The 23,275-nt window shown below is 39.4% G+C and overlaps 5 protein-coding genes across 13 annotated transcripts; 1 reads left to right on the top strand and 4 right to left on the bottom strand.

The window, feature by feature from the left end:
• Window positions 1-200: 200 nt before the first annotated feature.
• Window positions 201-3,649, top strand: LOC122025333 (phosphatidylinositol 4-kinase gamma 4-like). Its single transcript, XM_042584122.1, has 2 exons — window positions 201-2,117; window positions 2,946-3,649. Exons 1-2 carry the CDS (start codon window positions 780-782, stop codon window positions 3,324-3,326), a joined length of 1,719 nt encoding a protein of 572 aa, XP_042440056.1. The 5' UTR covers window positions 201-779; the 3' UTR covers window positions 3,327-3,649.
• Window positions 3,650-4,162: 513 nt separating this feature from the next.
• On the bottom strand, window positions 4,163-8,530 carry LOC122025332 (proline-rich receptor-like protein kinase PERK1). The gene is made up of 8 exons (XM_042584121.1): window positions 7,992-8,530; window positions 6,999-7,550; window positions 6,604-6,690; window positions 6,412-6,482; window positions 5,961-6,037; window positions 5,019-5,166; window positions 4,781-4,942; window positions 4,163-4,676 (listed from the first exon to the last, which is right to left on the bottom strand). Exons 1-8 carry the CDS (start codon window positions 8,434-8,436, stop codon window positions 4,368-4,370), a joined length of 1,851 nt encoding a protein of 616 aa, XP_042440055.1. The 5' UTR covers window positions 8,437-8,530; the 3' UTR covers window positions 4,163-4,367.
• Window positions 8,531-9,057: 527 nt separating this feature from the next.
• On the bottom strand, window positions 9,058-13,264 carry LOC122025334 (proline-rich receptor-like protein kinase PERK1). Of its 8 annotated transcripts, none has more exons than XM_042584128.1 (12): window positions 12,904-13,264; window positions 12,346-12,507; window positions 11,937-12,067; window positions 11,329-11,669; window positions 11,202-11,214; window positions 11,043-11,141; window positions 10,855-10,925; window positions 10,510-10,586; window positions 10,298-10,418; window positions 10,019-10,180; window positions 9,349-9,444; window positions 9,058-9,260 (listed from the first exon to the last, which is right to left on the bottom strand). In XM_042584128.1, the coding sequence occupies exons 2-12, from the start codon at window positions 12,456-12,458 to the stop codon at window positions 9,231-9,233; spliced, it is 1,254 nt and encodes a 417-aa protein (XP_042440062.1). In that variant the 5' UTR covers window positions 12,459-12,507; window positions 12,904-13,264; the 3' UTR covers window positions 9,058-9,230. The 8 variants fall into 8 exon arrangements, 7 of the variants coding, with proteins under 7 accessions (XP_042440062.1, XP_042440064.1, XP_042440057.1 ...); XM_042584130.1 differs by having other exon boundaries at window positions 11,043-11,129; XM_042584123.1 differs by having other exon boundaries at window positions 11,202-11,669.
• Window positions 13,265-18,026: 4,762 nt separating this feature from the next.
• Window positions 18,027-18,505, bottom strand: LOC122023313 (CST complex subunit STN1-like). Its single transcript, XM_042581369.1, has 2 exons — window positions 18,359-18,505; window positions 18,027-18,281 (listed from the first exon to the last, which is right to left on the bottom strand). The coding sequence occupies exons 1-2, from the start codon at window positions 18,503-18,505 to the stop codon at window positions 18,027-18,029; spliced, it is 402 nt and encodes a 133-aa protein (XP_042437303.1).
• Window positions 18,506-19,453: 948 nt separating this feature from the next.
• LOC122025306 (proline-rich receptor-like protein kinase PERK3) lies at window positions 19,454-22,988 on the bottom strand. 2 transcript variants are annotated; one of them, XM_042584092.1, is made up of 11 exons: window positions 22,828-22,988; window positions 22,374-22,537; window positions 22,009-22,130; window positions 21,424-21,792; window positions 21,265-21,351; window positions 21,077-21,147; window positions 20,609-20,685; window positions 20,396-20,516; window positions 20,138-20,299; window positions 19,767-19,865; window positions 19,454-19,668 (listed from the first exon to the last, which is right to left on the bottom strand). In XM_042584092.1, the coding sequence occupies exons 2-10, from the start codon at window positions 22,484-22,486 to the stop codon at window positions 19,767-19,769; spliced, it is 1,221 nt and encodes a 406-aa protein (XP_042440026.1). In that variant the 5' UTR covers window positions 22,487-22,537; window positions 22,828-22,988; the 3' UTR covers window positions 19,454-19,668. The 2 variants fall into 2 exon arrangements, with proteins under 2 accessions (XP_042440026.1, XP_042440027.1); XM_042584093.1 differs by having other exon boundaries at window positions 22,374-22,527; window positions 22,828-22,987.
• Window positions 22,989-23,275: the final 287 nt, after the last annotated feature.

Here is a 23,275-nt window from a genome sequence, read left to right as displayed (position 1 = left end):
TTTATAATAATAATAATTAAATACATTTGATCAAGGATAATGAAAATAATTGCTGCCTTTTATTTTTTGTCAAATTTTATGCCACGTAGATTAATATTTTTGGATAAATATAAAATTAGGCCCCCTTCCAGAGTCTTCCAAGCACCGCCAATAAGTTAAAGTACAAGGACTTAACTGTCAATTTCACTCTTAACGCCTTCGGTTGGTTTCGACGTCGTCTAGTCTCGGTCCTATCGCATGCAAAGAGGAACGTCTTCCTCGCTCTCCTCCCCCAAAATCTTCTCCGCCGCTCGACAACGAGCATTCCAATCCAATCCAAAAAGCTAAATTTAGCATTCGGATCGCGATCGAGCAGGCGACGGGACGCATCAAAACCCGCTTTCCCTGCCACGGCCCCCCTCGCGATTTGATTCCGTCTGTTTTCGGTTCTTCCCACTCCGGTAAGAAACGATCTCTGCGGATCAATCGTCGTCGTGAGTTTTTATCCAGCAATCAACATGTTGATTGGGTAGCTTCCTGGTTGATGCTTCTTCGGCGTCTTTGTTTCGGAGGAATTTGTAAGGTTTTCTGGAATTTCCCTTTTCTCATTCCGCGTTTAGGGTTTGCTCCGATTCTAGATCGGTAGGTTTTCCCCCACTTCTGTTGGTGGTGGGAAATGGATATAGTTGAGGTTGGGCCGTAGATTTTTTTCTGAAGGAAAAAATCTCGCCTTTCTTCTTCCTCCTTCTGTCCTAGAGGCAAAAGGCGCTTCTTTGATTCTTCCCTCTCACGGTGAGAAAATGTCGTCCGGGGTTCTCACTCTCAGCCCCGTTCGGGAGGACTCGCCGGTGTCCACTGTACGTTTCGACGGGAGCCGGTCTTGGCATTGCTCGCAGGAGTCCATCCTCATTTATCTCCAGGCCCCTCAGTCGTCTGTGATTCCGCTGCGAGTATTAGAGTCTGAATCGATCGCATCTGTAAAGCTTCGGATCCATAAATTTGCCGTGAAGAAGCCGAAGCTGGTGTTCGGCGGCAGGGAGCTGGCACGGAATAATAGCCTGCTCCGGGACTATGGCGTGGGCGATGGAAATGTTCTGCACCTTGTGATTAGGTTCTCCGATCTCCGATATATTATTGTGAGAACTGTCTCTGGCGAAACATATAATTTCAAAGTTGAACGGAGCCGCAACATTGGGTACATCAAGCAGCAGCTCGCAAAGAGAGGTAAGGACTTGAGTGATGTTCACGACCATAAGATCATATGTGACGGTGAGGAGCTTGATGATCACCAGTTGATTGATGATCTCAGTAGGGAAAACGACGCAGTGATTCATTTGCTGATCAGAAAATGTGCAAAAGTCAGGACTAAACCTTTTGAGAAGGATTTTGAACTTTCAATTGATGCCCCTCTTGTGAAAGAAAAGGATGGAGTCTGTGATCCTCAAATAGTCGCCGGGACACTGCTTTACAAGGATCCTTGGATCAAGCCGGTTATTGATGATCGAAAAGTTGAATTGTCGCGGGTGATCTCAGAACTAATTCGTTCTGCTTCCTCTGGATTGGAGAAGGGTAATCTACCGATGATGTCCTCGGAAGGCACTGGGGGAGCATACTTTATGCAAGATGGTTCAGGCCAAAAGTATGTAGCTATCTTCAAGCCAATTGACGAGGAGCCAATGGCTGAGAATAATCCTCGAGGGCTTCCTTTATCAGATAATGGTGAAGGTTTGAAGAAAGGGACACGTGTCGGAGAAGGAGCTTTAAGGGAGGTCGCAGCATACATCCTCGATCACCCTATCAGTGGTAAGCGTTTAGATGATGAAGCAGGATTTGCTGGTGTTCCTCCTACAGCCATGGTGTGGTGCTTTGATACCGGTTTCCATAATTCTGAGCCATGTGACTATGTGCCCAAGAATTTCAAGATTGGATCCTTACAAGCATTTGTGGAAAACAATGGAAGCTGCGAGGATATGGGGCCTAGAGTGTTCCCTGTGCAGGAGGTTCACAAGATATCTGTTCTGGATATTCGGTTGGCAAATGCTGATCGCCATGCTGGGAATATATTAATTCGCAAAAATGAAGAGGGAGAACCAATGGTGCTGGTTCCCATTGACCATGGATATTGCTTGCCTGAGAATGTAAGTGTTGCTTGTGCTTCATTTTTCTCTTACTATGCTGATATTTTGTTATAATGTTTTCTACCTTCATCATAACTCATTCAAATTTTGTGTTATCGATTACAAAATATGTTTACATGCTAACGAAGGATTATCAAAAATTTGTGAAGATTCAACCATCTCAATAATTCCTCAAATTCCTTGATGCATTCTCAACAATATAAGTTTGCATATCAGCTTACTGAAATATTATGCATCTTGATCCCAAGTCTTCTTTTGGTACATATGCCTCTTCTTTCAATCAAAATTGTCTTGGAGTTATTTTGCTTAGATTTAGTTCACCATCAACTCCAATACACTCGGTCACTCATTTATTTATTGTCATTTGTCACATAATGAACAATCGAGCTATTTTTCACATCAATCTGAACTCTGTTGTGTGTTTGTGGTGTGTCTTGGAGTTATTTTGCTTAGATTTAGTTCACCATCAACTCCAATACACTCGGTCACTCATCTATTTATTGTCGTTTGTCACATAATGAACAATCGAGCTATTTTTCACATCAATCTGAACTCTGTTGTGTGTTTGTGGTGTGCCTTGTTATTGAGTGCAATGCTATAATATATCTGTCCATTGTAGAATAACATATTTTCCTTTTAGCACCGCCGTCTCGATCTTTATTTCCTTCTTTTGATCTGAGATGCTCCTTGTTATCATGTTGGGTGCGATGTTTTTAATATATGTGTTCGATGTAGAGTAGCTTTTATTTTTAGCATGACCTTCTCGATCTTTGTATGTTGTCTACTTCCGATAGAAGGCAATCATGTAATTCTCTACTCATGTTTCAGTTTGAAGATTGTACCTTTGAGTGGCTATATTGGCCTCAAGCTCGTCAGCACTTCGACCATAGAACTATCAACTACATAAAAGCACTTGACGCTGAAGAAGATATCGCACTCCTTAAATACTACGGATGGAATCTCTCTCCCGAATGTATGCGTACCCTTTGCATCTCAACCATGCTCTTGAAGAAGGGAGCAGAAAGAGGGCTCACTCCGTACGATATTGGAAGCATCATGTGTAGAGAAACAATTCACAAGGAGTCCAAAATTGAGGAGATGATCCGCGAAGCAAACGATGCAGCTCTTCCAGGCACTAGCGAGGCTGTGTTCCTGGAGACTCTTTCCGAAATCATGGATCGTCACCTCGATCGAGTGAAAATAATATAGATTTAACTGGTCGTTCTATGTTTCTATGCAATCGGATGCATGTTTGTGAACATATACCATCGAAACTCTCCTAGGTGGCTGTAAGTACGAAAGTCACCTAATCAAATGTGTTAATACTTGTGAGTTGTTATGGTTGTTAATTAATTCTCTGTAAGTCTTAGCACTGGCCTACCTTGACTTTTGAAGGTTGACTTTGAAGCGGGGCTCTGTCATAGTTGTTATATTGACTTTTTGTTGCTCTGAAAGTCTTGTATGTGTTCATTTTGTATGCATCTGATGCACATTCAATAAAACAATGACTAGTTGCTTCATCCTTTTTCCAAGGACTTTGGATTTGCTCATTGACTTTCTCTACTATGGCAGCTTATTTAATTGCTTAGTTGAAATGGATTTATCGTGACTGAAATTTCAGATCAATATTTTTTAGAAAATAGATACACCCTTTTGGAGCAAAAACGAGTGATATCATTTACCCCAAGTGGCTTAGTTTCATCAGAGTCTCAGGTAGATCATGAGTAATATTTTATCCTAACACAATGATCCTTTGTATAGAGTAAGTTAAGCACCCAACGATATATTTTATATCCGTTGAGAATTGATCTCAAGATCTATTGAAGTAACTCATGCAGATATCAACTACGGCCGATAGAACTTATTTTTGCATGGAACTAAATAAGACCATGAATGCCTCAAGGTTGGCCTGTTAGGGTTAAGCACTTTGCTTAGCACGACTGTGCTATGCAGTGATGTGCCGGTATAGGCGATGAGCAGTCCAACTCGGTTAATACCTTTAGATTATATCATTGTGCTACAACATTGAACTCACATGGCCACCATTTCCAAACTCTTCTTCATTGCCACAAATCATCTGTTAAAAATCTCTTCTTTACATTCTTTACATCAGAAATCAATTTAATTCCACAAGAAATATGTTTCATCTCAACCTTTACATCACAAGAATCAGTTGAATCAAAAGAACAACAAACATTCGTTAAAACCTGTAAGAGTTCTTCAAAGCCTATCCTCATTGAATGGATCGGATCACAAATTTGTGTCATAGCCATAACCATATCGATTTTTCTTCCCCAACTCGATTTCTCGTGTATGTTGGCCTTCACTGCTGGAGGCTGATGGGACCTGGCCGTACTCACTGGTCGCTGCACTGTACTCGCTGCTGGTGTGTTCTTGAGTAGGCATTGCCATTTTCCTGAACTTCTTTGTGTCCTCAATGTACTGTTTGGAATTGTAATCTGAACCACTGCCGTAGGAACTGTAAAGCTTACTGTGGTCAGGTTTGACGCCTTGGTTTAAGTTGTGGAGTGATACATCTCCTTCTAAAGCTCGGGCGATCTGTAGGTTCACTCATTCGTGTTAGTGAGGACGGATGTTTATGAGGGGTTGTTCATGATATGATGAACAGATAAGATAATTATAGGACAAGGGGTAGCCAGGACCTGGCTCATTCTTGGTCGTTGCCGTGCCGAGTGACGCACACAAGCCGCAGCACAGGCAATCATGGAAGCCATCTCGTTAGGATTATAGTTCGTTCCCAACTTCAGATCAATGAGGGCACCATAATTGCCATCCTCGAGAGCTTGAGTGAGCAATGGCCTTGCCTGAAGCGACAAAAAGATTTAAGAACCAGGGGGAAAGCTAGAAGTGGACAACAAGTGTCTATGCAAAGATGCTAACCCAGTCAACTAAGCTGTCATCCATGAAAGTTTGGGATGAATCGACAGGGCGTCGCCCAGTGATTAGCTCCAGAAGCATGACGCCGAATGAGAAGACATCTGATTTATCAGTGAGTTTGCCTGAAGATGCATATTCAGGTGCCAGATAACTGAAACCAAGCAGTGGGCACAAATAAAAACTAAAGCAACAATGGAATGGAGATCATTAGAAAGAATTTCCCGAAGAATTGTGTCTCAAAATGCTCATGCATACTAGGTTCAGTAGATAGACAACCGTAGGGGTATCACTTTTGAAATTCTTTCTTGAGGCCCCAAAAAATGAATCCACTTAGTGCAAGGGCAGAATGCCACTTGACCGCAAAGAATTAGAGGAGATCTGAACTAATCTATATATGATGTTCAACTTCTAAAATGTGATCAAAGGAACCCTTTCAATCATATGGTGCAAGTATAGAAGGTCAAAAGAGTTACTAATATTGTATCCAAGGAAAAGACATGCAAGAGAGGAAGCAATAAAGTACCATAGTTTAGAGACAAACCCAAGGGTTGACATTACTAATTCTATAGGTCATTAATAGTTGTTGCTTGCATCTAACATAGAAAAGAACAGGTTATGTCAAGACCAACTTAGTGAGAAAACTAACCCAATTTATTAAACTTAAACAATGACTCAAAATGTTTAGATTCAAGTTAAAGATATTTCACTCATCTAAAGATTATAAAGCCTTTTTAAGTGAGATAACACAATCTCCTAACAAGGCTTGACGTCCCTGTCAAAAACCAAAGTTCAAATACTATTGGCTTAAGCTACTTAGCTCAAGTTAATGTTAGCTCAATCATCAAACTTATAAAACTTTTTTTATCTAACTCGCAACTCATTACATGAGAGTAGATAGAGGTATCAAGATTATTAGAAAAGCAAAGTGAAAAAAATTAAGTTTACCCAAAGGTTCCCATAACTCTTGTGGAAACATGGGTGTTATTGTCAGAGGCAATCTTTGCGAGCCCAAAATCTGCAACCTTTACATAAGAAAATGTGATTACAATTAACAAATGCACTAGTTAACGAGCAAAAACCATATAACAGAAGTGAATAAAACCTACTGTCTGATATGGAGATTTCAACCAAAAGCATGAATAGTATCTGAAAGTATACCAGAGAAGAAAGGGCAAGAACAGCTAGCTATTCCATAAATTTTCTTTTAAAAATCAACTAAATGAAACTAAGAAAATGTCATGAAGCAACGCAGTTAAGATTTATTATCAAGATATCATAAGCATCATCAAGCTACATTAGTCCCAACTATTTGGGTTCAGATACATGGATAGTATCCCATTGTCAAACATGATAAACTGATTTTTATTGAAAAGTGTGAAACACTATATTTACTTGCCTTTGGCACAAACTTGTAATCAAGGAGAATATTGGATGCTTTGATGTCACGGTGAATAATCTTAGGGTGGCCTGCCAACCAAAATATTATTAGTCAATATTAAATACCAAGCCAATAAACTCAAGTAAGAGATCAACTCTACACTGGATATGATGAAATAGGACTCCTAAAAAGGCAAAATGAATAACTTACAGTCTTCGTGAAGATAAGCCAATCCCTTTGCAGCACCCAAAGCAATTTTCAATCTTATAGGCCATTCCATGGTTGGTCGGCCAGTCCCTATAAAAAACAACTTTCAATGGACTCATTCATGCACATTAAACTCTCCTAATATCTTTTAAGAGCCCCAAGAATATCTTAAAATGGTTGGTCGGCAGTATATATCAAGATCTGGAAATAGTTCACCTTTTACAACTAAAAGCTACTTTTTTGTTTAGTTTTCTAAAAATAGTTGATTCAACAGTTAGACTACAGAAAACACAATGTGTGCTCTAAAAGGAAAACAGAAGCAATGAAAGGAAGAAAGTTAAAAATAGTATAAGCGGCAAAAATGAAGTGTTTAGCTTAAAAGAATGGCAACGCCTTACCATGCAAATGGAACTCTAATGTATTGTTAGGAACATATTCGTAAACAAGCAGCCTCTTGCCTCCTGCAATACAGTATCCGACCAATGATACAAGATGCTTGTGATGCACACGGCTGATGATCTCAACCTCCGCTTGGAATTCACGCTCACCCTGTCCACTTCCAGTTTTCAATTGCTTTACTGCAACTTCTTTGCCATTTGGAATCACTCCTCTATGCACATAACCAAAACCACCTTGTCCAAGGAGATTAGCATCAGAGAATCCATTTGTTGCCATGGCCAGTTCTTCATAGGTGAAAGTGTTTTTCGACAATCCAAGAACAACACTAGGAGATGGTGGAGGCAGTGGTGTCTCAGACATGGAATAATTGGAACCAGAACCTCCACTGCTATTTATCATAGGCAGTGGAGGCGGAGCTGGAGGTGCCAAATGGCTCAGAGAGAGTGGTGGACGAGAAGCAAATGGAGGAGGAGGAGGTGGCCCTGGAGGTATTTTCACAACATGATTTGCTGGAGGAGCATTTTGTTGCCAATATTCACCATATCGATCACCTGAAAACAGTCTTCCCATGGACTTTAGTAAGGCAGCATTTGTCATTCAAAAGTGGAAAATTTGCCGATAAGAACAAGAACATTGTGTTTATAGAACCAAATCTCGTAACTAGTCAGATTCCTTTTGGCACTTGCTGATGAACAAACTTACAAATTGCTAACTACTTTGAGATGGAAATTTCTCCATCCGAATAAACAACTAATCTATCGCCAGCTACTCTATGCCATGTTCCTTTCATGGCTAAGGGAGGGAGGAAGGGGGTTTTTTTCACATCAAAATCAGTAGGAGATCAAAAGGAACAATGGGGGGAAAAGCAGAAATTTCGAAGTAAAGTGAAACTTGAAACAGCACAGATTTAAGTTTTGTAGTGTGTAGATCTACACCGAGGACGAAAAGATATTTTCCAGAAAATCAACAAGATGGTAGATGATAGATCTAACCTTTCGCTGCCTTTGGAGGCGGAAGTGAAGCTCGATAGTAATGTGGCGGCGAATGCGGCACCGGCCGCTTCTTTCTCCAACAAAAAACGCAGATGAAACTCAGCATCAAGAGGATCACCACTCCACCCACCGCCACCCCGACGACAACCGGCGTGGAGATGGAGCTAGAGCTGGAAGAGGACGACGACGACGGCGTGGTCGGAGACCTGGTCGACGGCGCTTTAGGCGGCGGAGGAGAATGCGAGGAGGGTGGAGACCGATCGGAAGCTACATACGGAGGAGGAGGTGAAGCGGAGGGCGGAGTCGGGAGGAGAAGTGGCGAGGGCGTGTAAGGTGGAGTGGAGGTGGGACTGGTTGCGGGCGGAGTCGCGATTGTGGGAGGAGCGGAGGGGGTTTCCAGCGGAGGAGAGCTGGCGGAGGACGCCGGCGAAGGGGCGGACGACATGGTGGCGGCGGCGGTGGTCGGGCGGAGAGCGATGTGGCTTCCTCTTCTTGTTGCTTTGCTTGAGAATTGAGGATTTAAATAAATAAATAAATAACACTTTTTAATCGAGAGAGAGAGAGAGAGGAAGAAGAGTTTTCAAATTCGGACCGGGCCGACCGGTTCACTCGGTTCGGAAACAACTTCGAAAGCGACGGTTCACGACACAAATAGCCACATCTTACTTTGATATTCACAACCCTACTTATTTAATTAATTAATTGAATTTTTGACCGGTTAAATATTTATATAAAATTCATATCTAAAATTTTAAATATAATTATAAAGTAATAGTCAATTTTAATTTTAAATTAAATTAAGGTATTAGAACTAATATTGTTAATATGTTAATGGGCAATAAGAGCTTTGTTTAGCACATTTAATTATTTAACAATTTTATCTATTTAATAATATTTTAAAGATGGCATTGACAAACTCCCACCAAACCTTTAAATCAAGTGATAAAAATGTGTTACCTAACCTTTTTTTAAAAAAAATATTTATGTTATTCATGTGTGTGTATAGAAATAAAATGATTGAAAATATTCTCTAATATTCGCAATAAAACACATTACTTAGTATATATATTTCAATTAATCACACTTAGAATTATCCAAAATCCCTGTCTTGACTTTGAAATAACGCTTGAGCCTAGAAATTATAGAACAAATATTAACAAAACTTGATGAATATTAATAATCTCACAGCATCTGAATTGGTTGCAACTTAAATCTCAATGGTTTCTTCACATGGAGTTTTTAAGGATTTGTTGTTGATGGAGTTAGAACCTGTGCAAAATGAGATTCATGTAAAAGTTTCATCATATGATACCAACACGAGAAAAGTTGTTCGCAATGCAGTGTTTGATTTACTTACTGATTGGAACAAAGTATTGGCAGATGATGAACCTAGTGGAGATTGAATAGTTTTCTGATCTCCAAATGAAATGCATCCTTCCAATGCCCTACATATCTGTTCAATATGAAAAAAAAAATTTGCAAAAAGTTAAAAGAGAAACAGTGAGGAAATGGCTGATCAACTGTGAAGATTGTAGATTTGATTAAGGAACTAAATGTTGAACTTAGTCCCCGAATGGAGAAATCCTATTTGAGTCGAAAGTTGTTTGCTATAAATCGAGAGAAATCCACTTGAATGATTTGATTTTGGACACTGCTTTAAACACACTCCTCCATCAGGAACATGTATTCTTGATTCTTTAAGAAAAGATGACTTCTGAAGTAGAAATTTTGTAGCAAACAATGAAAATTGTTCAAAACAAGTTTCAGCTTAATGCCGACTGAAAGTAGAATGGGTAAGAAATTTCTTCTTGGACCTTGTTCAATAACTTTTTAAACATGTGATAGAGTACCAGCAAATTCTACCTTTTATAGAATCTAAAACTAAATGATTCTGGTCATTAGTCTTCGACAAGCATGGTGAAACAACTAGTGATGCACAAGAACATAGGAGACAGCGATACAGATTGAGCAGAAAGACTAGTTCAATAAATGGAATGAGATAAAAGAAAAGAGTTTGAGCAAAATACTTGACTCATGCTTGGTCGGAGAGCTGCAGCATGGCACAAACAAGCAGAGGCGCAGGCCACCATTCTCCCTGCCTCGACAGGATCGTAGTCGTTGTCTAAGAATGGATCGATAAGGGCATCGTATATTGCATCTTCCATTGCTTTCTGTAGCAAGGGCCTCGCCTGAATTGAACATATCAAATAGAATTCTCAGAGGAGATATATATCAAGCCGTTCATACAATTTTGAAACTTAAGACTGAAATGAATAAGCAGAAACTGTTTTTCTTTTACAACTGACCCAATCAGCCAAACCTAGAGGTTTTCGTCCAGTGATCAGCTCCACAAGCAACACCCCGTAAGAGTAAACATCAGATTTATCAGTAAGTTTTCCAGTAGAAGCATACTCCGGAGCGAGGTAACTGTTGTCACATGAGATTTCCAAGAGTGGAAAAACTTGTTGGTTTAGTTTTGACGATAACATGGAACTCAACTATGTCATAGGGCACTCACCCATAAGTTCCCTTCACAACAGTTGAGATATGAGTTGTCTCATCTGAAACATGCTTTGCAATCCCAAAATCTGCAATCTGCGCGAAACAAAGATTTATCTTCAACTACTTTGGATTTTCTTGTGAGCAAACACTTGAGAACAGAAGGGATAGGATTTAATCTTCCTAGAACAAGAATAGTATGTAAGCTAGTAGCAATTTCAATGTTACAGTTTTAGCTTTGAAACCCCTAGTTGAGTACAAATATATACTAGTTATACATACAATATAATGTTGTTCAATCTTCATGTCATAATATAAACTATCAAGCACTTACCAATTCCTAGGTAATCAGTAGTTTGCTTACCTTGGCTCTAAACTGATGATCCAGAAGAATATTGGCAGATTTAATATCGCGATGAATCACCCTTGGATTGCCTGCAAGTTCATCAAAGTAAGATTACCCACTCCAGAAATATAACATTCAGTGTGGACGAATGAATAGGAAGATATTTTACAACAAGAGAGACATAGAGAGGAAGAAACTGAGCTCACAATCTTCATGCAAATATTCAAGGCCTTTTGCTGAGTCCAAGGAAATTCTGAATCTGTGTCTCCAAGCCAAAGTAGATCCATTTCTACCTGTACAAAATGCTAGAAGTGTATATTACTAAGACATGGCTCCATGGAACACCTTCGTTAAGCCTGGCTTACCGTGCAAATGGAACTCCAAGGTTTTGTTAGGAACATATTCGCAAACAAGTAGGCATATTAGCTCCGAGACGTAGAATCCAATGAGCGAAACGAGATGCCTATGGTGCACTAGACTTAATATATCTACCTCTTTCATGAACTCAAGATCTGGCTGCCGGTGAGTATCTTTCAAACGCTTGATTGCAACTTCTCTGCCATTGGTTAGTGTCCCTTTGTACACTAAGGAAAAGCCTCCTTCGCCCAACACATTATTCATAGAGAAGTTATTTGTAGAGATTGCCAACTCTTCATATGTGAAGCTTCTCTTGGATAAACCTGGAGTAGTTGTAAGAGAAGAAGGTGATAGTAGATTCCTGGAGCTGATGAGCTGCGGAGGTGGTGGCCGAGGTATTGCGATAACAAAATCTGTAGGAGGGGGCTGATGATGAAGCTGATAGTTTGGGTTGTATTCAGTAACTGTTTTGGATGCTGAGAAGATTAACAAATAAACCGTGAGAACAAAAAATATATGGTTAAAGTGACAAGAATTCAACGCATGAAAAACTCAGAAAAGGGGATTTCAAATCCAAACTTTAAGATTCTTGCATGGTGTGCCATTTCATATCTTGAAACTCGCCACATTTATCTTGTATGAAGATCTTTGGTGTTTTGTGTTCCATTGGATGCTACTTATTTCAAATTGCCGCGAAAGATTTGGAAAAACAATCTCAAAGTATATGGGAGAGAAGCATTTACACCACGATGGATCGCAAGTACACCAGCCGATAATGTAGAAGTGAACCGTGTTGAGTGTCTTCACCACCTCCCTCATTTTTTCATATTGGCAACAACAGGAACAGCAGGAAGTGCATAAAGAAAGTGTCCACCTGCCACCATTTTACACTTACTAATTGACCCAAACACATGTGAAATGAATCAAAATTTAGACTTGCTTTGGGATTATGTTGAAAAAATTGACTTGAGCACAATCACCGGTGGAGCTAAAATGGTAGTGGAAATCTCAATTTTCACATTAATGGGTTCAATTACAAATAACTCAACAACTTTAGCAGATAGATGTTCTTTATTCGATGCTCAAACATGTACCGTGCCAACCAACAAGAATTAGCCATTGCTATAGATACAGAATGGAAGAATTGCTTACAAGATGAACATGATGGTCAAGCCGACCACGGTGAAGATCATAGACAAAAAGCTTGCAGCCAATGCAAATGGCAGACTAGCAGTGAAGCCCAAATACCGCAACCAGTCAGGCATCTCTCCGGGAACCTCCTATTCTCTTCAAAACAACAAGACCTATCAAACACTTCAGAAGGAGGAATTTAGATGATTCAGCAATTAATCATTGCATAACTAAAGAAAGTTACAAAGCAGTGATAATTAACAAAGTGCAAACAAGTTTGTTGCTAGGGTTTAAGAAGAGGAGCTCAGTTGCAACAAAAAAACACTTAGAAATTGCTAGTTAAAGCAGGAGCATGCGATTTCTGCTTATTGATTTTGAGTGGAAATGAACAATTCATTGAGCAAAAACACATCTTTTAACTCTTCTCTTGCTCTTCGGTCTCCTTCAATGAGCATTAAACAAGGGGGTTTTCTTTGCCTCATTATAACAGTGTTAGTGAAATACGAATCATATAAAATGCCACATGAAACAAACCAACACCAAAAGAAAAAAAACAAAGAGGGATTTTTATGAGCTTACATCCAGTAACGGAAGAGCAGGAGCAGGTAGCGTTCTTGAAAGCCGATGGCGGAGCTAAAGAAGTCCAAGAATCATAGAGAGCGAGAAGAGGGAGGGAGAAAAAAAGAAGGAAGAAAGGACTCATCTCGTTCTAGCTTCGTTGACCGAAAGAGATTTTGTATCAATTTTTTTTTCTCTTCAAAGCTGTATCGATCTTGACGGAGTCGTCGGCAAGGCTTGAGAGTAGTTGGCGAGTACAGACAGTTCGAGTGACGATCAACAAAGAGAGAAGTTGGTGGTAAGGGAGTTGACGATGAGTGTTGCGGCGGGAGGAAGGTAACAGCAAGAAAGGTTCAAGCTAGTGTTGGGTGGTCTGGCTAGTCCAAGGGCCAGTCGGAAGAGAGCATGCCTAACCCTAGCTCATGTTTAGCTTGATATAAAAGAAAAAAAAAATTGATAATCTTAGTTAGCCTCATTGATTATATCTGGGGTGACTGATCTGATCCCATGGAAATTTTCCATCGACCACCAGAATAAATCGGGAAGCGCAAGCGATGGCCAGCCCAGAAATCTAATATACTTTGATTACGTAAGGACGACATTCGATAACTCCAATAACATATAAAGAATTTTTTCTCATAAAAAATTAATTTAATATATCTTAGTCAAAAAGTCAAATATATATATATATATTTTTTCTAACATTGTCAGTTCAAGATATTTATAAAAACTTCTCTGCTGACGATTTTATTAAACTAAAGAAAATATGACCATACTTATTTTTTATATAAAAAAATTACTAATAAGCCTAAGACATTAACTTAATATCATTTTAGCCTTCACTAAAATTAATTAGTAAATAGTCTACATTTGATATAAAAAAGAATTTTTTAAAACTTATTCCTTGAAAAATAAAAGTTAAAAAATAAAAATGGCATATAAAAATAAGTAGTAAATGAATATAAAAGTAATGCAATCATCATCATTATATAATGTTAATAATTATCATAGTTGTCCCACGATGATTATTTCAATAGTACTTAACCAAAGATGTCATATGTATTGTTCTTTCATGAACATTTGGTTAAGATGTCATATGTATTGTTCTTTCATGAACATTTTTTAATTTATTTTATTAGTTGATAAAAAAATTTTATGAGACTAAAGTAATGATCTTAGATTAATTGATTCTAGATATCTAATGATAGGGGTTAATTAAAAAATTATCATTGCTATTGAAAGAGCCCATATTTCAATGGACTGATTAAAATAACTAAATAGATGGATGAGATAGGAAAAAAAAGGATTAATCATAAAAAAAAATAGCTATCTTTCGGAGGTTCATTAAAAATTTGATGATTGGCGGGTCTCTTTATATGTGTTGTCCGGAAAGAGGAGGACTTAATGATTATTCGTTCGCCAGAACCAGAAGTTAAAATTGTTGTAGATAGGGATCCTATAAAAATCTCTTTCAAGGAATGGACCAGACCCGGCACAATTAGGCTGATGGAATGTGCATTATGAGCCCTTTATAATTTCTCCGGATATATGATCAAAATTTTCCGTAGAATTGTCGGCTCAAAATTAGTGCGGAAATTAAATGTCAATTAAAACTAATAATAATAACGAGGACAAATTTATTATTATTATTATTATTATATCAATTTTCACCTAAATAAATAAACTGACCATTATCCATTAGTCAACTTCGGCAAATACAAGATTTTTAATGGTGTTTGAAAATAAAAAATTATAAATTATTCTTCGAAGATTTGATTTTGTTAAACTAAATATGAAAAATATTTAAATTCATTAAAATTACTGTGATTTTCTATTATTCTTTATTATTATTTAAAAAAATTGGCATTGCTAAAATTGTAAAAGGTATTTTATGAAACGAAACCAAGTTTTTTGGATATTCGGTATGTCCATTAAAAAGATCCGAACCCACGTATAATATAGGAGGACAGATCGTTTAATAAAAAAGTGAACCAATAAATAAATCATTTGTACTTGCAATTTGTTTATGATCATGGTTCAATCATAATTAATTATGATTTCTCTTTAGTTTCATTGTCCTCTTAGATTATATTTTAGATCGGAACGGATAATCAGCTGGAGGCCACCAACGATGGATAAACAATCAGACAACCTAACGTCGATTGAAGGACGGCTTTCAAATGACCTCCAACAACTCGTCCAACCCAAACCTTTCATTTTTTAAATAAAAATAAAAAAATAATAATAATAATGCATGTGTTGTGTTCCTACCATCCAACTGGATCAGTTCGACCATACATTTCCCACCGATGGTTACGATAAATCACAAAAACATTACAGTAAAGTATCGATAGTGGACCCCGCAGTCAACACCGAATCAGCACGCCTTATCTCTCATGAGACTCATGTGCACGGTGCACAGGGTCTGCCTACGACGGCGACCAATTTTTTTTTTTTTATATTTTTTAAGCAAAGAAATCAAAACGTGTTATTAAAAAATTAAATTAAATTAAATTAAATTAAAAAGTGGGACTTTATATATATATATATATATATATATATATATATATATATATATATATATATATATTAAAATAAATATCGTGTTAGAAAAAAAATAAATTAAAAAAATCTAAATATAAATTTTAAAATATGATAGATTTATGTTTATAAAAAATTTTAACAGAAAAAAAAACAAGCATATGCCTTTTCTTCTTCTTCTCATGCTATTTGTTTTTTTTACAAGTCTTCAACATGCATGATAAACTCATAGTTGTTTCTTCCTAAGTAGAGGAACCATGAGACTCTCTGCTATGCCTTAGCCAGAGTGTTGTATCAGTGGAAGAGTGTTGTATCAGTGGAAGCTTGCATCAAACCTTCCACGATGGTATAACATCTCTAGGGCGTAACATAAATGGTAGACACATAATATCTCCGGTATGATAACTAGGGGTCAAATCCGGAACTCACAAGAGCACACAACAACTTAACAAGAGTTACCTTAACATAGCAACCCTAATTTTCCTTGTGGCATAGCCATAACACTCGCTCGGTTTAGGGTTGATCATATACACGCAATGTCTGTTCGATGCACTCTAGGATGTGCAGAGTTTGGACGTTCGGACCGCGTTCGATGATAACAGAACTAGCGGTAAGCTGTATAGTGCTCTATCTAGACTCAGTGTGATCTTCCCTCGGACTCGAACAAGCTTCCCCAAGTCAACTGATGTGGCCTGCTCGTGAGCAATCTCTGCCGTCACACCGAGGTCGTCACCTTGTACGTGGTTGGAGGAAAAGGGTGCAGGGAATGTGACCACTGCCATCGTAGACAAGGATGGTCAAAGTCTCGTAGGTGCGCTTCACACTCACCATGACCCCCACAGTCTCAACCCACGCCACCGGCCTACCTCTCCGGGTGAATGACGGAGATGAGTTGGGGTGGGTGTGGATGGAAAGAGACAGAAAATTGGATGTCCTGAGTTTGAAATGTATGGTTGGGTCGACGGTGGTCATGTTGATAGCTAGCAGCGGTGGGGGTGGGACAAGCATGACGAAGAAGAAGAAGGAGAAGGAGAAAGAAAAGAGAATGGAGGCGTAGAGGGTGGTGAGGAAGAAGAAGAAGAAGAAGAAGCAAAAGAGCGAAGGACGAAGAGAGTGACGATTGAAGCCGAAGACTAGCCTAGGGTGAAGGTCGCAACGGTGGTGAAGGGAATGAAGCGATCTATATAATCGTAAATGATGGAAGTGGGAATCAAGCGCAACAAAAAAAATTTAACCCTCAATCAATGCTACGCTGCATCATCCAATAGCCTACATTGTAGCAGACGTGACACAAAAGCAAGCACGCGAGGGGACACGACGTGACTGGTCAGTAGTCGACAGGTGACGTGACGACACTACCACGAGGGGGCACGACGTGACACGACTGGGCAGGAGCTAACAGGTGGCGTGACGGCACTACACGCGAGGGGACACGATGGTTGCTGACTGACGAAAATGTAATGTGACGGCACTGCACGCACGGGGACAAGACGGGACAGCAGCTAACAACTAACGTGACGACACCACACGCGGGGGACACGAGAGGACGGGAAAGGACAGGAGCGGATACAAGTGAACGCGACAGGACACGACGGGACGTTTACGTAATCAAGGTTGATAAAATAATTAATGAATTTATTAACAAATTAAAAAAATAAATAAAGATTAATTATTTTAAAAAGTGAATAAAAAAATTAAAAAAATGAGTGGGAGAGAGAACAGAACTCGTGGCATTGGGCTTTTGGATTTGTAGACTTAGGGCTTAGGGCTTTGGGCTTTTGTGATTTTGGGCTTTTGGACTTAGGGCATTTGGGCTAAAAGATCATTGGGCTAAAAAGGCTTTGGCAATTGGGTTAAATGTGCATTGGGCTAAATGGGCTTTTGGCTATATGAGCTTTTGGGCTTAGGGCTTTTGGCCTTAGGATTTTTGGGCTTAGGGTTTTGAGCTTTTGGGCTTAGGGTTTTGGGCTTTTGGGCTAAAAAATCATTGGCCTAAAAAGGCCTTGGCATTTGGGTTAAATGTGCATTGGGCTAAATGGGCTTTGTCCTAAATGTGCTTTGGCCTCAATGACCTTTTGCCCTGAATGACCTTTGGGTTATACGGTCTTTTGGCTAATTTGATTTTTGCTAAATGAGCTTTTACCTCTTATCGCATACATCTATTAGCAAAGATGATTAGAGAATATTAGATTAGATTATTTTGTGCACTACAGCATGAATTCAAAGGAAAGAGTAAGAGAAAAATACCGATGTGGTTTAAGGGGAGTATTGTATCTGAATCTGCACTTATTGTGTAATTACCTTCCGATTATCTCTATGCGTTTTATGCTAGCAAGCAAAACGCTTAATGGTATAAATTCATCATGATTCTCATAAATCCAATTGATACCATAACAACCTTCAACAAACATATCATAACATTACATAACATACAATACCATTAGACAGTTTAAGACGACATTACAAGACATAGCATCACATCACATAGAATAACATAACACAGTACAGTACTTAGGATCAGAGAAGCTAGCATAACATAAGATGGAAGACTGACAGCCGACGTTTAGGGATGTGGCAACCCCGCAGCTTGTGGCAACCCTGCATTAACGATTAGATGGACCCGACTTATCATAAACTTCTTTAGCCAATCTAATGCAGTCGAGGGAGTGGAGGATCTCTATGTTGGAATCGTTTTCAACCAACACATCCCTCACCTTCAACTGAATTGACCCCCGATACAAGGTGATCCTCCCTCTGACCCGGACCAATTTCCCCAACTTGACTGCGGCTGCCTCCATGCGAGCTATCTCGGCCGTCACACCGAGGTCCCGCCCATGTTCGCGTTGGTGGAGAGGAGGCTAAGGCAGCAAGGGATGCATTCACTCCCATCATCAACCTGAAAGGTGATATAGTCGTCTCCGCGGTCGAGACTGACCACCATCCCAATTGTCTCAGCACGTGCAACACGCCTACCCTTCCGGCTGAAGGTGACAGAAGAGGAGTGCAGGGAGTTATGAACTGTCAAGGAGAGGAGATCGAGGACGAGCAATTTCACGTGTACGTCTTCGAGGGAGGTGTCCATTTGAATCGATGCACTTGATCAGGCAGTCTGAGGAAGAAGAAGAAGAAGAAGAGGAAGCAGAAGAGCAAAGGGTGAAGAGAGTGACAATCAGTTGAAGCTGAAGAGTAGGCTAGGGTGAAGGTCGCAAAGGGAATGAAGCAATCTTCATAATCATGAATGATAGCAATGGGACTAACTCAAACGCAAAAATAAATAACTCTCACAATCAATGCTACAGTGCAATGAGATCCAATAGCCTACACTGCTGCAGCAGGCGTGACACGAAGGCAAGCACGCGAGGGGATACGACGTGACGCAACTGGACAGGCACCGACAGGTGACATGACTGCACAAGCACGCGAGGGGACACGACGTGACGCGACTGGTAAGTAGCCGAAAGGTGACACGATGGCACAAGCACGTGAGGGGACGCGACGTGACATGACTGGTCAATAGCCGACAGGTGACGTGACGGCACTGTACGCGAGGAGGCACGACTGAACCGCAGCTGACGACTAACGTGACGACACCGCGACACAACAAGAGCGGAGACGAGTGGGCGCGACAGGACAACAGGACACGACGGGACGTTTACGTAATCAGGGTCCAAGGCAAAATAATTAATGATTTCATTAAAAAAAATAAATAAAGATGGATTAAATAATAAAAAAAGATGAGTGGGAGAGAGAAAAGGAGGGGAGAGAGTGCACATTTATGACGATAACTTTTGACCCGGGACTCGGAACACAGAACCGTCTACGACAACGCGTAGAGGAGAGGGAGGGCTACGAGAGCCGCGTTGAGCAAAATCACAGACGAGAACATCTGGGGCTCCAAAACATGAAAAAACATAATTTGGATACCTTTAAAACATCATATCTTGACCGTTGGAAATCAGGATGAATCCTATGATATGTCGAAATGTCCGAAATTCAAAGCCAAAACTCCCCTTCAAATCTGAGGATTATATAAAATAAATAAATAAAATAATATTTTTTTGTAAAATTTGTTTGCAATAAAATACATCGCACAATAATAACAAATAAGGCATTAGCCTGAAAATTATAGAACCACATTTTTTTTATTGTTTAGGCAATATCTTTAAATAATAACAAAAGTTGTAATAATCTCAATGGCCTCTTCAAATGGAGTTTTAAGGATTTGCTGTTGAAGGAGTTGAGGACCTATGTAAGATGAGAAGAACCATTTAAAAGTTTCATTGAAAGAAAGAGTTGATATAATACTGACACGAGCAATGCTAGAGCGGCACAGTTCGATTTACCTACGATTGTAGCAAAGTGGTAGCAGACGATGATCCTGGTGGAGATTGAACGGTATTCCGATCTCCAAATGAAATGTATTCTTCCAATTCCCTACGAATCTGTTCGATATACAAAAGTTTGCAAAAGATTAGAAGAGAAACAATGAGGAAATGGCTGATCAACTATGAAGATTGTAAATTTGATTGAGGAAGTAAATGTTAAACCTTTTATAGAATATAAAAGTTAATGATTTTAGTCATAAGTCTTCAACATGCATGATGAAACAACTATTTGTGATGCACAAGAACATAGGCAACGGCGATACATATCGATCAGAAAGATAAGTTCAGGAAACGGACTGCGATAGTTGAGAAAGAGTTGAGTGAAATACTTGACTCATACTGGGACGAAGAGCTGCAGCACGGTTCAAACAAGCAGAGGCACAGGCCACCATTGTCCCCGCCTCAACAGGACTGTAGTTCTTCTCTAAGGATGGATCGATAAGGGCATCGTATACTCCATTTTCCATTGCTTGCTGTAGCAAGGGTCTTGCCTGAATTGAACATATCAAACAGAATTCTCAGAGGGGATATATAACAAGAGGCTGTTTATGCAATTTTAAAACTTAAGACCGAAATGTACAACTGACCCAATCAGCCAAACCAAGAGGCCTTCGTCCAGTGATCAGCTCCAAGAGCAACACCCCATAAGAGTAAACATCAGATTTATCAGTAAGTTGTCCAGAAGAAGCATACTCCGGAGCAAGGTAACTGTTGTCTCATGAGATGATCAAGAGTGGAAAATTTTGTTGGTTTAGTTCTGACGACACAAATGAAACACAACTACTTCATAGGGCACTCACCCATAAGTTCCCTTTACGACCGTTGAGATGTGGGTTTTTTCATCTGAAAAATGCTTTGCAATCCCAAAATCTGCAATCTGCAAGAAATGAAGATTTGTCTTCAACTGTTTTGGATTTTCTCATGAGCAAACACTGAGAACAGATCTTCCTAGAAGAAGCATGGTATCTGAGCTAGTAGCAATTTCAATGTTTTTAGCTTTGAAACCCCCCCTTAGCTGACTACAAATATATATAATTATCAGAATTCGTGCATACTAGTTATAGATATAATTGAAGGTTGTTCCTAGTAGCAATTTCAATGTTAGAGTTTAGCTTTGAAACCCCTTAGCCGAGTACAAATATATATAATTATCAGAATTCATGCATACTAGTTATAGATATAATCGAAGGTTGTTCAATCTTCATGTCATTGTATACACTATCAAGCGCTTGCTAATTCCTATGCAATCAGTAGTGTTGTTTGCTTACCTTGGCTCTAAACTGGTCATCCAGTAGAATATTGGCAGCCTTAATATCGCGATGAATCACCCGAGGATTGCCTGTGAATGCATCAAAGAATGATTACTCCAGGAATATAATATTCAGTGTGGGCGAAAAATAGGAAGATATTTTTACAACACGAGAGACATAGAGAGGAAATAAGAAACGGAGCTCACAATGTTCATGCAAATATTCAAGGCCTTTTGCCGAGTCCAAGGAAATTCTGAACCTGTGTTTCCAAGCCAAAGTAGGTCCATTTCTGCCTGTACAAAATGTTAGAAGTGTACAATACTAAGACAAGGCTACAGGGAACACCTTTGCAAAGTCTGCCTTACCATGCAAATGGAACTCCAATGTTTTGTTAGGAACATATTCGCAAACAAGTAGGCAAATTAGCTCCGAGACGTAAAATCCAATGAGCGAGACAAGATGCCTATGGTGCACTAGACTCAATATATCTGCCTCTTTCATGAACTCAAGATCTGGCTGTCGGTGAGTATCTTTCAAACGCTTGATCGCAACTTTTGTGCCATCGGTTAGTGTCCCTTTGTACACTAATGAAAAGCCTCCTTCACCCAACACATTATCCATAGAGAAGTTATTTGTAGAGATTGCCAACTCTTCGTATGTGAAGCTTCTTGTGCCCCGTGGTGAAGGCTGAGGATTTTCAAGGTCTGTAGGATTTTCAGTAACTGTTTCGCATGCTGAGAAGATAAACAAATAAACCATGAGAACATTACACTGACAACAAGTGAAACACTCATAAGGATTTTCAGTAACTATTTCATATCTAGTAACTCTCCACAGATATCTTTTTTTTTTGTGTGTGCGCTTTGTGTTCCATCGGATGATATTTACTTCAAATTGATGTGAGAGATTTGCACAAACAATCTCAAAGTATAAGGGAGAGGAGCATTTACACCATGATGGATCACAACTGCACCAGCCGATAATGTAGAAATGAATCGAGTTGAGTGTCTTCACCACCTCCCTCATTTTTTCATATCGGCAACAGCAGGAAGTGCAGAAAGAAAATGTCCACCTGCCACCATTTTACACTTACTAATCAACCCAAACAAATGTAAAATGAATCGAAATTAAGACTTGCTTCGGGATTTTATCAAACAAGTAGCTAAAATGGTAGGGAAAGGCTCGAACAAATAGCTCAACAACTTTAGCAGATAGAAATTCTTCATTCAAATGCTCTAATATGTACCGTGCCGACCAGCAAGAACTAGCAATTGTTATTGATAGAGAATTGAGACAGAATGGAAGAATGGCTTACACAATGAACATCAAGAACAAGCCAAGAACGGTGAAGACCATCGACAAACAGCTTGCAACCAATGCAAATGGCAGACTAGCAGTGAAACCCAAATACCGCAACCAGTAAGGCATCTCTCCGGGAACCTCCGATTCTCTTGGAAACAACACAGGACCTAACAAACACTTTAGGAGGAGGAGTTTAGATGATTCAATAACTACTCATTGTAAAAAAGACGTTAAAGAACACAAGCAGCAAAGAAATTCATCGCTAGGGTTTAGGAAGAGAAGTTCAATTGGAACAAAAATAACTTGGAAAATCTACGGTTCATCTCTCAAATCATATAAACCAAGGGGGCCTTCTTTGACTCAGCGTGATCAGAGTTAGGGAAATACAAATCATAAAAAATGCCACATGAAACAAACCAACAACAAAAAAAATTTTTAAAAAAAAAGAGGAATTTTTGTGAGCTTACATCCAGTAAGGATAGAGCAGGAGCAGGTAGGGTTCTTGGCAGCCAATCGCGGGGCTAAAGAAGTCCGAGAATCATAGAGAACGAGAGGAAGGATTAGAAAAGGTAGAGAGTTCAAGTGACGATTTTTTTTTATTTTCAAAATCGACAATCGACGAAAGTGCGAGGAAGAAGAGTCCAAGCTTGTTAGAATAAAACTGCCACTAGGGGCACGTGACGATTTTTTTTTTTTTTTACAATAAATAAAAATGATAGGTCAAAAATAAAGGAATAAAAAGTCAATTGTGGCTATGGTGTGGCGTGCTATAGGTTATCGTAGATATTTTTCATTTGAGTGAATTTTAGCAAAAGTAGACAAACTTATCTGATGTACCTGAGAAACCCGAACGGGTTGGAACCTCCTCTATAGGGCTCCGTCCGAAGAAACTCTTTTGACCCAACACGTGTGTAA

Source organism: Zingiber officinale, chromosome 9B, assembly GCF_018446385.1.
Source record: "Zingiber officinale cultivar Zhangliang chromosome 9B, Zo_v1.1, whole genome shotgun sequence".
Classification (NCBI taxonomy): domain Eukaryota; kingdom Viridiplantae; phylum Streptophyta; class Magnoliopsida; order Zingiberales; family Zingiberaceae; genus Zingiber; species Zingiber officinale.
Note: the sequence above shows the minus strand (reverse complement) of the source record. Positions and strands in the feature narration are given on the sequence as shown.